The 14391-nt window shown below is 40.8% G+C and overlaps 1 protein-coding gene across 1 annotated transcript in view; it reads right to left on the bottom strand.

Moving 5' to 3' along the window:
- The window catches only part of SCAMP1 (secretory carrier membrane protein 1), a 42736-nt gene extending 29137 nt beyond the window's left edge, over window positions 1-13599 (bottom strand). The window contains exon 1 of the mRNA XM_065661925.1: window positions 13427-13599. Within this exon, the coding sequence (XP_065517997.1) occupies window positions 13427-13483 (57 nt within the window). The 5' untranslated portion in view covers window positions 13484-13599. The remainder of the gene's footprint in view (window positions 1-13426) is intronic.
- Window positions 13600-14391: the final 792 nt, after the last annotated feature.

Below are 14391 nucleotides of genomic sequence, written 5' to 3'. Positions count from 1 at the left end.
GCCTACTCGCAGGGGGAAGCAGAGTGAGAAAAAGAGAAGGCCTTGATGCTGTGCAAGCACAGTTCAGTAACAGCTGAAACACTCTGCCTTAGCAGCAGTGTTTTGATCACAAAGCTGAAACACAGAGCCACACGGACTGCTATATAAAAAAAAAAATTAACTCTATTCTTGCCAGACCCAGTACAGTTATTCTAGCCTTTACATATTAGTGTGAATTGGCAGTGTACAAAATAGTCCAATTTTTTGTTCATGCTTTCAGTGCGGTACCCATTTCACAAATGCTGCCATATCATTCATTCTTCCGCACAAAAATCCTCAAGCATACACACATATGAAATTAGTGATAGCTAACCATGAGCCACTTAGTGGAACAACATGCCTACATTACTGAAACTCAAATAGCACTTCAAAGAGCAACTACTTTAAGTTAAATTAGCTCCTTTAAAAGTACATTTCAACAATAAACTTCTGTTTGTAGAGTGCTGTACTAACCAAATAACTCAGCTCAACTGTGGCCATGAAGGACAATAAATGCAACTATTTGAATAACCAGAATATAAGACTCATGGGACAGCCACTGAACAGCAGCAGATTTCCAAAAAGCAGGAAAGAGTGGTGAAGTCAAATTCAGAAGCACAATCTATATTTAGAAATACAATATGCAAACAACAATAAATACCTGACAAAAGAAAGCCTTTTTTCTCTAAATGTTTTAGAGAAGAATGAGAGGAGAGAGGCAGAAGGGGAGGGAAAGTTTCTCAGATCTCTTCACACAGCTATTGTGATATTCTAACACTGACAAGTAACAGGAAACATATGCTGAGCCAAACAAGCTGACTACATCAAAAGTCTTAGTACTAGAAATAAGTTGTATGCTTGAATACATACAGCAAGTAGAGTGAGAAGCCCTCTACCAGAGGTCCATCCTATTTTGAATTACAATTACTATACTTCTGCCAAATATTGGTATTGTTTGCCAAAGCTCTGAAAGAAACCCAAAAACTGAATGACTCAGAGTACATTCAACACCAGCTCTATTTAAGAAAAAATTCATTACCTAAAAAACACTAAAACATCCATTACCCCAAACACTAAAATACACAAACTGAACCCCACCATGGCAAGCAGCATTCAAATTCTGCTCTAAGGAAACCTCAGTTACACAGCCTGCACTTAACAGAAGTTCATGGCCTGATTTCTTCCACATTCAGAGAGACTCATGGAAAAGTAAATCAGAGATCCCAAGAAAAGAAGTGTACTCTCACAGCTGAAGGAGGCATGTATTAGTCTGGAGATAAGTCTCTTATACTCACTCACTGTGATCTTCTCTAACGCTAGAACTACCCTCAGCATAGCAAGAAACAAGCTCCTCATAGGCTGGATACCCAGGAGTAGGCTGCTAGACTTCAAACTGTACTGAATACCTACAGAGCACTGAACAACTGACACCAACAGGAGCTGCAATTCATATTTCAAAACACTTCTTACAGTATTTCTGAAGAGATTAGACCTGACATCCGAAGGAATACAAAGAATTACTTCGAATCATTTACCTTACACTGACTGTATCTCATTTTAAAAATAGGGCAAATGCCAACTAACCTAAATACAGTGAAGCAAAACTGTGCAGCACTCATACTCACTGCTGAATAATAAACCATTGAATTCAGAGTTAATCAGGGTTTGAATAAAGAACACATACAGTAAATGTTGTGCAGGACCACATACCCAGAGAAAAAGTGGCATTTAAATGAGTGCTATCAAATTTCTATGTTGCATGACCAGGTATATTTTAGTGAGTAAAACCTTCAATATTCTACAAGAATAATTAAATCTAGGCTGGCATAACTTATTTTTCCATATTTGATATTCCAATCAGATAATAAAATTAAAATGCACATTTTTTAATTTGAGGATGCAGGGGAGGTTAATACTAAGTAGCAGGTTAAAAAAAAGAAAAACCACAAAAACAGGTTCTAATACACGGACACCAGCACAAAGCACCAGCATGGCTGGAACTGTCAAATATCCAGAGACCTCAACTTGCTGCATGATTTCCATGATTAAAAATCGGGTTATCCTCTGCAAATACTGAAGATTGGGAATTTCTGGGACATGCTTTAAACACTCTAAAGGCAGTCACCAAATGTAGCAACTGCAAAATGTTCAGTCCCCCCTTCAGGCTGAAGAAAGCTATGTTCTGGTGGACCAATACTTCTGCCCAAACCGGAGCTGTCCTTGTACTAACTGCTTGCCACAACCTGAATTTCCTCAGCCACCCAGCCAGTTCCAGTTCTTGCTACTTTAAGTGCTGATCCCTGCAATTCCCATATTGTCCAGCTCCTTGTTCTCTCCCTCCACATTTCCTTCTCCATCTTGATCTCACCCAAACTCCTGCCACTTCAGCCCCCTGAGTTTTTATTTAATACTATTAGTGATAGCAACCTCAGAACAGAGTTTAAAAACAGGCCATTATTCATGCCCAGCTACTGTAGCTATTGACATATTTTAGGCACACACATTCACTTCAGATGACATTTTCAAGATATGAATTAGTTCAGGAAACTGGAGTTTTAAGAAACCAGCAAAACTTAATTAACTGATTTCCTTCTAAACTATCATTTTAACTGTTTCTTGTAGTCTCTCTCCTATAAAGGCAATTTGAAAAGCAAAGATTAACATCACACTCAAAATCACTAGGAGTCAGGTTCAAGAAGCACCCCCGTATTAACATCAAGAACAGAAAAAAGTCAGTTGGAAAAAAAAAAACACCAAAACCATACACAAACAAAACAAAACCAGAAAACACAATACATTTTATCTCACATTGCCAAGAACATCTACAGAACTATTAAAAATGTCTCCTGTGCCAAGTTAACAATTTATGCTCACATCACTCAGATACAGATAAAATTAACTGAATACCCAGTCATCATCACAGAGGGTGCTCAAACAATTAATTACAAGTGCGAATGTTTAAAATGGAGCAGAAGAATCCGTTCTATGCAAGTTTTTACAGCTTTTCGAACACAAATTAAAGAGAACAGGGACCTCTGTTGTCTAGGAGACCAAAATTAGTCATAAGCTACCAGGTTCATTAATACACAAGAGATTAGCAAGTTAAAGACTGAAGAAGTAGATACATCCATAGTGATTCTTTTTATTACTGTTCACCAGGAATAGGTCCAGGATTGTTCCACCAAGACTGAGATGCTTTGATAGCATACAGAACCCAGGAATATTCTTTAAAAACACCTTCGGCTACCTTTATGTTGTTAGTTCTGACTGATATAAGCAAAGAGAAAGTAGTGAACTAGGACTCGCTCCCTCCAAATTGTTGTCCAAGTTGCTGAAAAGTTTTCACTTTTGAGGTACACCCTTTCTTCTATCAAAAAGGCAAAAGCATTTATCATTTGCACATATTACATGTAATGAAAGAGAGAAAAAAAAAAGGCTAAAAATATAACAATGATAATATGTGCTTGTGTTTTTTCCCCTAAGTGGAACTAAGTGACATCAGTGCTCTGCACAGAACATTTAATCTACTTCAGTATTTCTGTTTGCTCCCAATGACTAGTAGGGAAATAAAAGCAACATCTTATTGCAGAGCTCAAGAAACAGAGTTTATAAACACTCTAAACACTGATTTGTATAGAGATTATAATGGTTTTACAAAACATTAGCAATTGAAAACAAGAATTTCAAATAAAAATCACACGACCTAAATAGAACAAAACCAACCTGGTGGAAAAAGGAACGGGAAAATTCATAAGATACTTTTACAATTAAAAGAAGATGGAAAACAAAGGTAACTATAAGGAAATAGGATAATAAGGTAAATTTTTAACACTGGTTGACAGAGTAAGTTAGAACAACAACTAAGTATCTTCTAAGACTTGCGTACCCAGAGTATGGCACATTAAAAAAATACAACAATCTTCGTGTTTGGAAAAAGCAGAAAAGTGAAATGCTGCACTTAGAAGCGATTTTTTTTTTTTTTTTTTTTTGAGTAAGCTGACAGGTACACCTGGTTAGTCCTAAGAAAAAGAGACTAAGGAGAAATAATATACTATGAATGCAAAAAAGGATTTAAAAAAAAAGACGTTTAATCATTTGTAGTGAATGAAATCAGAAAAATAAAACATGGAAATACTGCATTAATTATGTGGCTCCGTAAGATTAAGCTACTAAAGATGACTGTAGAAATCTCTGTTTGTTACCTTAGTTCTGTATTAAGTTCTATGTTAAGAACTCTTAATGAGTGGAGTACTTGAAATCCAAACTGAGAAAACAGTTCTCCTCATCACACAGCACCTTAGCAGATGAAGTCTCTTTATATTGTCAATTCACTGTACCAATCCTACCACCTCCTTCATCAGTCATTGGCTTACCTCCCTTCAGCTCTGCCACCATACAATCCTTTTTTATTTCAAGATTCCCACAAATAAGTTTATCTGCCCTAACTGCTTTACCAGTCACTGACATCAATCAGCCTCACATTGCAAATATTATCAGCATTTACTGTTCCATAAACACCTAGCTATGCATTTTCCCTGTTGCTTTTTCTGCTTGGAGGGAACTTCCCAGAAAGCAAGAGAAGCACAACCCCAACCTTATCCTCCTAACTTCCTTAAAATAACTCTTACTGTATACAGAATAGAAGAAGAAGCCAGAGGTCTGCCAGGAGTGAATCCAGACTGGTGTATCCACCCTGAGGAAGTCAGGAGATTAGATCCACAAATCTAGCAAAGTCAGTCTTAACCAACTAGGATTTCTTATCCCTACTGCTCCTACTAAAAGGCTGTGTTTTCTTTTCTGAAAAGGATAAACTTTTCATCTCAAGTTAAGCTCTCTATTGATTATAACAACTTATTCCCAATACCCACTTCATATTAGCCTTTTCTATGTATAAGTAACAACAAATGTACACTTTTCAGTAAGAATTCATCCTGACATGTGGGGTTGTTTTGTTTGCTTGGTTGGTTTTATTTTGTTCTTTGGTTTTGGTTTGTTTTGTTTGGGTTTTTTTAATGGTAAGAGTTGTACTTCCTACTCACTGTTGAGTATTTCCCAAGATCACACAACTGGCTCAGAAAATTAAGCAAAAATGCACAATAAAAAAAAAACGCCCAAAAGTATGTTTGTTGATCTGAGTTTTTTGATTTCTTGATCAAACTATCCACTCCACTTTCCATAAATGAGTTCTGGAGAGGAATTAAAGCTATTGCTGTTTCAACTGAAACTCCACATAATATATTTTGCTTTCAATATGTCCTCATGAGCATTTCTGGGGACAGATTTCTGACAAGGCCTACCTTTTGAGAACAAAACTGGGAGGGGAAAGAAAAAAGTATTTGGCCAGCAATGAGTATCTTCTAAAAAACAGCTTTTTTTTTCCTCACTGTTCACTGTTAGGTTTCAGGTTTTTTAGATCAGGACCTGACACTTCAAAAAGACAAAAGCCTGTGCACGAAGGATGTATTTTCCAGTATCATAACACACTACATCCCACCAGATTAAACCTCTGAAACTGCAATTTGCACATGTTCAGTAAACTCTTCATATAAATCAAACAGCTAAATTCCCCAAAGACTTCCTCCTCTTTCATGCCACAGCAAGCTGCACATGGAAAAGTTAAGTTTCAAGAAACTACTGATGTTTTAATGCAGTGTCAAACCTTGCCGCTTCTTCGTGCTTTGTTTCTTTCTTCATCACCCCATGCCTAAGAGCAAGTCAAGGTACAGAAACTTCACAAAAGCAAATAAATCGAGATTTCATGTTTCACTATCCTAATAGTATGCTAGCAGTATAAAGTTTACATTTAATAGTGTGAAGGAAACCTTATAATACATTCTAAACTATTGCTAAAAAACACTACTACTACGAAAAAAAAAAAATTGTCCTCAAAGCTTACACCTACGGGAATTAGTAACTTACAGGCAAAATAAATACTATTTAGTACTTCTAATAACAAAAAATTAAAATCTTGAGTAACCACTACAATAGTTCTTTCACATTTTCAAGTTTAATATCTCATTCGCTGATCAGCCATTTCCCACTCCCCTCACAGAATGATGCTCAAAAAGTTTTCACTTTAGCACTGACCAAATAGAATTGTTAAATTCTGTTAAACAGTGTAAAAGTAGCCAGCTGGGCTTTCTTATACTTGGCTGTCAATTAGTGCCTGTTATACGCCACAGTATCTCACAATAGCAGAGCTAAAAGCGTTCTGAGCCACTGAGCAAGACAATTCCAATTCCCCACCTCTGAAATCAGAAAGAACTTCAGAGGCTCTCAAGGCCAAATTTGTCCTAAAGCTTTTAAAGCCTATGGCCACACAAACCCAGAACTCCCTAGAGATATAGTCTTGTGTTTTTCATTATGTTATTTCCCATCGAGAGATAGTTCATGCAGTAGTCCTTGGACCAGTCCAGACCAGGCCAGATGTAAAAAAGGTACTCTACACCGCAGCTGGGCAGAATGGTCCTACCTGGAGCCTCTGGCAGAAAGCTCCAGGGGAGACACAAGCTCGATGCCTCAGCTTTTGAAGGCAGGGATACAGAGGATCTGAGGCCAGCTATACCCCACTGAAAAAGAAATACTGGCAGCCTATGAAGGGGTTTGAACTGCTTCAGAAAAGACTGGCACTGAAGCACAGCTCCTCCTGGCATCCCGGTTGCCCACGCTGAGCTGGATGTTCAAAGGCAGGGTCTCCCCTACACATCATGCAATCGATGCTACATGGAGTAAGTGGGCTGCACTAATTACACAGCAAGCTTGAACAGGAAATCCCAGTCATCCAGGAATTCTAGAAGTCATCATGGACTGGTCAGAGAGCAAAGATTTTGGAATGTTACCAGAGGAGGAGGTGAGGCATGCTGAAGAGGCCCCACCATTTAATAAACCATCAGAAAATGAAAAGCAATATGCCTTGTTTACTGATGGGTCCTGTCGTATTGTGGGAAAGCATCGGAGATGGAAGGCAGCTGTATGGAGTCCCCAGCGACAAGTTGCTGAAACTGCTGAAAAGAGAGGTTGAATCAAGTCAGTCTGCTGCACAGCTGCACCAGTTTCTAAGAAGGAGAAAAATGACTGCTACTGCTGAACCTAGGACAACCAACAAATGGATAAAGCTGCTAAGATTGAAGTGGCTCAGATGGACTTAGATTGGCAACATAAGTGTGAATTATTTTTGGCCCGGTGGGCCCATGACACTTCAGGCCATCAGGGCAAAAATGCAACATATAGATGGGCTCATGATTGAGGGGTGGACTTAACAATGGACACCATTGCCCAGGTTATTCACGAGTGTGAAACGTGTCCTGCAATTAAGCAAGCTAAACAGTTAAAGCCTCTTTGGTACAGAGGATGATGGCTGAAGTACAAATATAGGGAGGCCTGGCAGATTGACTATATCACATTCCCATCAACCCGCCAAGGCAAGCGCCATGTGCTTACCATGATGGTAGCAACCACCGGACAGCTGGAAACATACGCTGTGCCCCACGCCACTGTCCGGAACACTTTTCTGGGCCTTGAGAAACAGATTTTGTGGCAATACGGCACCCCAGAGAGAACTGAATCAGACAATGGGACTCATTTCTGGAATGACTTTATAGACACTTGGGCCAAAGGGTATGGCACTGAGTGGGTATATCACATCTCCTACCATGCACCAGCCTCTGGGAAAATCGAACAGTACAATGGATTCTTAAAAACTACACTGAGAGCAATGGGTGGTGGGACTTTCAAACACTGGGATACACATTTACCAAAAGCCAACAATAAAACATGCCAGGCAGAGGTGACGCTTGGCAGCGCTGCTGCTGATGTCCGTGAAGCCAAGGCTAAAGCAGATGATGCTGAGAAAATCACTGGCACTGTTCAGAAGAATGCTGCTGCTACCAAAGCTAAAGCTGACAAGATTTTTGCTGATGTGACAGGGCTGGCCAGGGAAGTGGATGACATGATGAAGCAACTACAGAAAGCAGAAAAAGAGCTGAAGTAGGATGATGCTGAGCAGGATATGATGATGGCAGGCATGGCCTCACAGGCTGCCCAGGAGGCAGAAGACAATGCAAGAAAAGCAAAAAACTCTGTGAACAGTTTGCTTTCTGTCATTAACGACCTGCTGGACCAGTTAGGGCAACTGGAGACGGTGGACTTGAACAAACTGAATGAAACTGAGCGTACCCTGAACAGTGCCAAAGACCAGATGAAAGATAGTGACCTGGACCAGAAAGTGTCTTTTCTTGAGAGAGAAGCTAGGAAGCAATATGATGCAATACAGGCTTACAACAGGGATATTGAAGAGATCCTGAAGGACATTAACAACCTGGAAGACATCAAGAAGACTTTGCCATCTGGCTGTTTTTACACCCCATCAACTGAAAAACCCTAAGGGTGCACTGGGGGTGGGGGTATTTCCCTGGTGAGTAGTGGAGTGGTGGTTTGGCTATGGAGTGCCTTAACACACATGCCCTCTTCCTTCCCCAGATCCAGCTCTCCAACTACCTCAACACTGGGATGATAGTTGGAGAGAAGTCAGAGCTAGTCAGCCCCACCGTGCAATGGAGAGCTCAATGTCTAAAAACGTATCATCTCCATCTCATAGCTATTCTCAAATCTTTCTCCTTCCTCTGCTGTGAAACACGTTGTGTTCCTCTTTGTAATGCTGAACCTCAGCATATAGTGCAGTAATACTACAAATGGCTGTATGTGCTCACACTTCAACAAAAATCTGGAAAGAAAATGCAACTATAACTGATACTGAGTATCTATTAAAACACCTCAGTTTTAATAGATTGCAGGGCAGGTTACAGCACTGATGAAGTGTACTCTTGAAGCTAATATACCATGATGTGCACCATTAAATTATGCAAGATTTAGAGAAATTTATAAATTTTGAAGACATGAAGGGAAACCAGGTAATAAAGTCAGAAAAGTAGTTTATGTCCTTGGCTAATTTAAAGCCAGACAACTTCACTGGGTACATTTCATAGTCATATAAAAGAACGAAAACTCAGTTACAGATATAGGCACACTACCAAACTTTTTAATGCTAAAGTACAAATACTGCAGAAACACTTGATCCTTCAAAAATAATTAACACTTCTCTTTCTTCCTGTAAGTTTCTATCTTTTTAACTTCACTTGAGGAAGCAATGTGTTAACCGTATAGATTCTGCTGCCAAACAAGGTAGCAGTCATCTGAATCATTAGCTTCAGCATAAAACCTCCAGCCTGCACTTCCTGCCAAACCAGCTAGATTAATTTGTGCTCACGTGAGTCAGATTAAGCATAATATTCAATTTATAGCTGGAATTACCTCTGCAGTAAATTTAAACTCTTAACATATATTTAGCTCTACTGACTCAAGTAATCCTGTGACCTCAGTGGGAGCAAGTTGGGTGCCTAACGCCATTTTAGGTATCTTAGAGCATCTCTGACATCCACACAAGAATGGCAGTCATGACAGAACTACAAACAATCCATGTCTTTTGGGAGCAACGACTTGAAACTAACCACAGTTTGGATACATAATCCCACCCAAAGAAACTACTCATATAATTAACATTACATGGTTTCATGTAATTTCATGATTGTGTCCTTCCACACTAAAACTGAGTAAGATATAGGCCACTCTGTTTAAATCCTCATGCATATCACGTAGAGGTTCGGCTTTTACCTGAAGGTCACCATTCACATTTAAACAAAAATATATATTAGTTTTCAGTCCTATCATTAATTTCTATAGTATCAAATATCTGCACCTGCTCAGAGCTCTGAACACATCAGATGAACCAACACAACAGAATTCATCACAAAACTCAGTTTCTACAGTCACTTATAAGTAACTGTTTCATATGTTTGAATGACTAACCAGCCCTCAAACCTTTTACAGTCTGTCAGCCAAGCCACAAAGGCCTGTAAAAATTCATAGCTCTACTTTAAAAAAAAACATTTTTTTTCTCTTAGTAGCAGTATTATTCACTTATACTAAAAAATAATTTAAAAAAAATAACAACCAAAACCAGAACCAACATATTTTTACTGTAGAAGAATTGTTGAATTTTTTCAGATTATATGAAACTTAAGCTGGATTTCAAGAGACTGCTGTTTCAGAATCTTTGTATCACCCCCCAAGATTACAACTATTCCAGATCTTATGACATTTAAAAAAGAAGAAAAAAGCACAAGGAGACAGCTACATTAGAAATTTGCCTTTGTCATGCAAAATTTATTTCTGCTGGTTTAGTCTATTAAAAAAATAACCTGTCAGCACCTTGAGGATGCCCAAACTGCTCCAAGCTGGTCAGACTCAGCTCATCGCTAAGGACTTGTGCGGTCATCATGGGACTGTTGGCTGACCCTGGCTACTTTCATTGGGCCTCATCCTGACCCTGAGCTGACTTTCAAGCTTGAGCTAAGATCTGATTCCCCTCTATGGACTTGTCTAGCACTCTAGACTCTTGGATGGATGCAGTTACCATCACCCAATCTGCTCTGTTTACCCTGTGTCGGTGCTGTAGAACTGTTTCTCAGTAATAGCTTGACCAAGTGTGAATTCATACTCACAAGTTATGACAACCGCTTGTCAGTGAAAGAAATTAAATAGCTTTCATTATTAGTCTGCTTTCACTTATGATACCTGAGGTCACACCAAATGGGCATTTTTTCACAACGCTGCTACATCATATTATAGCAGGATTATCGGAACTTCATTTGTATGGCACATGGATGCACTTTCTTCTGCACAACTTTACTATGATCAAAAGCTTTCTAATGTTATGTTACTTATCTTTCTTTCATTACCTTTTGTCTTTCAAACCAAACCATCTCTTGGTTTTGTTGGTACAGCATGTGAAGGACAGCTATTTACAGAGGGATACTATGACTTCAAAAGCGTATCGGCCTTTGGGTTCAGTTCAACTTTTGTTTTTTCTTTTTTTAAGAGTTAAGTAGCCACCATCTCAAAATCAACAATATTATACAATCAAGCTAAGTAAGCTAATATTTGAAACAAGAAATTATATTTTACAAATTTCATTACTTCTAGTAGAACCAAAAGAGAAACATAATTTAATTTTAGGTTTCCAAAACAATTAACTACCTAAAATACTAAGCAAACTATATGTTCCCACTTTACTTTTATCTTCCCAGGGAACATATTTATTTGATTCAACATCAAGCAAGAATCTCAGCTGAAATCTTTTTCTTAAAATGCATGTGAATAGTTACAGGAAATCTCACAAGCAGATCACAGACAACTAGTAAAACGAAAATATTTATGAAGGATCTGTCTTTAGACCCTTGCAACAACTCTTCCATGTGACATGTTCAGTCCCCCCTCTTCTCTGCCATACTACTTTGTGATACTACATTAGCACACAAAGTGACTTCAAAAGTAAGGAAAAGAACTAATCACACCTAACATCAAATTATCAAGCAAAGGCAAATAAAAATATGAGTACATTGAAATGAGGTGTTCAGTCAACATAACTTAAGTTGTCAGGGTCCATCCGGAAATACTGGTTCTGTGTATAAGGTATGTTAAAACACATAGTCAGACAAAACTTAAATGCAGACATGCATTCGTACTCACTAATTTCAAAGCTGAAAGGAGAGGGCAGTCAAGGTTTGGCTTATATGAGGCCTCTGCCCTTCAAGTTAAATGTGTGGATGAGTAAAGGTATGCAAGATCACTTTTTGTGGGCAATGAATGTGACAGAAGTTAGCAAAGACTGAAGGAAATGAAAAAAGCCTCTGAAAAAGGAAAAGTGTGTAACATTCCTAAACCAATTTCTGCAAATAAAAGAAATCCAGACGCATGTCTGACAGTGAGCTTCAAGTTACAGAGAAGTTCTTATACATTCCTTTCATCATGACACATTCTAGATGAGTAGAGCATGGATTCTGCCCAACAAAAGTCTTTCCCTGAAAAGAAACTGGAATAAACTATCTCACTTTAAGCCGTGTCTTCAAACTGGAGGTATGGTTACTGTAGGTCCATAGCTTGGGTCTTAGAAACACTACACAGGAAAAGTTACCTGGGCCGATGAGTAATTCAGGAGCAACCATACTTCTTCCAATACCCCTAATCACTCTGTGTATCTATACACAATAGATTTTGCTAGATGTTATTTTTGTAACAATTACAAAAAGTGAAGAAAAGCATCATGTGTTTTTTTGCTGAAGACACATTCTAGAACAATAACGCTTTTTCAGTGCTTGGTGCCAAAAGGTATTTAAAAAAAACAGCTGGCAGCAACCTCAATGCCAGGGCTGCTGTTCACCCAGAAGGTCACTGCAATGTGTACAATACTGTGCAAAAACACAGTGTCTAGCTTAAGGAATACAATCGACTGAATTTTATGACCATAAAAACTAAACTAATGATTCAGACAATGCTCCAATTAATAAATGTCAGTAACACTACGCTTCCAGCAGCTAACTGCACAGAAGTATCCTTGAAAGGTGACAGCTCAATTTTTGAAAAGCTTAATTATTCTAGCTGACATCCTAAACAGCCGTACACTATCGGCGCACTTTCAAAGTGTCGACATGAAATAAAATGCGGCAAAAAAAAAAAGCTCAGTGAGATTATTAAAGCAAGTAGCTCAATAAATTAATTGACCTGGCATCAAATAACAAGTAAAGAATAGAGGGGAAGCATCCAAGGAGGTTAGCTCATTTTGACAGCCAAAGCCAGAACAGTGGGTGAAGAAACAATTCTCAGCTGTATGACAAATCAATACTGCAAAACCTAAAAGCTTTAGTGTACATTACAACGCAGTATCCTGAGATGCAAGGTGGAACTTACAGCTGGCCATCAGTACCCTGCATGCTTCTGAAATAATGCAAAACCGCAAGTAAGCTTCCTAGGGGCTTGGAGGAGGCTAGACAGGAAAACCGGGGCAAATTCAGTAAGCTTAACTATTTGGGTCAGCCAAAACGGAGAAAACAGACCGCATTAGTATCACATATACAAAATTAACGCCGAAATTAAGAAACCTGTATTTTTTTCCGCCAAAATAATGCATCTGAAACGCGATTTGTGTTAATCTTATCAACAGCAGGAAACGTGCAAACCTGAACTAGTGAAACGGCTGTGCCGGTTTCTAGGGCTTCCGAAGCCGCTTCTACACTACGAGCTCTCCACACCACCCTGCTCCAAACCCGAGGGGTCAGCCCCTCGTCACCGCTGCCGGCCAGCGCCCGCCAGTCCCCCGAGACCACAGCACGACCGCCGCCGGCCCTTCCCCACTTCCCGCAGCGGGAGCCGCCCCCCCGGGACGCCGCGAAGAAGGGCCGAGGCCTCTCCCTCCCCTACCCCCCGAGCTGCCCGCTGCTCGGCGCAGCCCGCTCTCCCCCCGCCGCGACACCTAGGAAGGCTCACGTCGTCCGCTCCTCGCCCGCAGCCTCACCTTGAAGGGGTTGTTGAGGTCCGGGTCGGCGAAGGGGTTGCTGTCGAAGTCCGACATGGCCGGGGCAGACGGGCGCTGTTATCACTGGGTGGCTCTAGCCCTGCAGCGCCCCCAACACTCGCCAACTCGCGGGCTGCCCCCCGCCACCGCTGCCGCTACAGCCCAAGACCCAGCCCGCCCCCCACTACCGACCAGCCACGGCCAGAAGACCTCCCAAAATGGCCGCCCCGGAAGTGAGGTGCGGGGTGGGACGGCCCTACAGGAGAGGAGAGCTTGCACTCACGGAGCCGAGGGGGCCGGACTGAGGCAGGTCACGGGAAAGCCGGCTCCTGGAGCCGAGCCGGGCGGAGCGGAGCAGGGCGGGGCGGAGCGGAGCAGGGCGAGGCGGGGCGGGGCAAGGCAAAGCGAAGCAAAGCAAAGCAATATCATATCATATCATATCATATCATATCATATATCATATCATATCATATATCATATCATATCATATATCATATTATGTCATATCAATCATATCATATCATATCATATATCATATCATGTCATATATCATATCATATTATGTCATATAAATCATATCATATATCATATCATAAATACAACGCAATGCAAGCAAGGTGGCAGGAGGCTTGGGAGGGGCCATACCCAGGGTGGACGAAGGTTAGTTGGTTGCTGCGGTAGGGGCTGTTGGCCGCTCGTCGCCGCTCCACCTGGGCTGACGGGGAATGATGGGGGCTTTGTTCCACCGCCCTGTGTTGTCAGCACCAGGCGCTGGGAAAGGAGGCCCGGGAGCGCAACAGGGGGGCAGGCCAGGCTCGGCGCGGCCTGGCCTGGCCTGGTGAAACCGCTGGCAGGGGCGTGCAGACGTTACCCGCGGCCATGGCGGGGAGGGATGCCTCACCTCAGAGAGCAGTGCCCTGGCAGGCAGTGCTGTGGTGGCGGTTCGGCCGGTGTGCCCTGACTTG

The sequence above is a fragment of the Lathamus discolor genome, chromosome Z (assembly GCF_037157495.1).
Source record: "Lathamus discolor isolate bLatDis1 chromosome Z, bLatDis1.hap1, whole genome shotgun sequence".
NCBI classification, from domain to species: Eukaryota; Metazoa; Chordata; class Aves; order Psittaciformes; family Psittacidae; genus Lathamus; species Lathamus discolor.
This window is presented reverse-complemented; position numbering and strand designations above follow the sequence as displayed.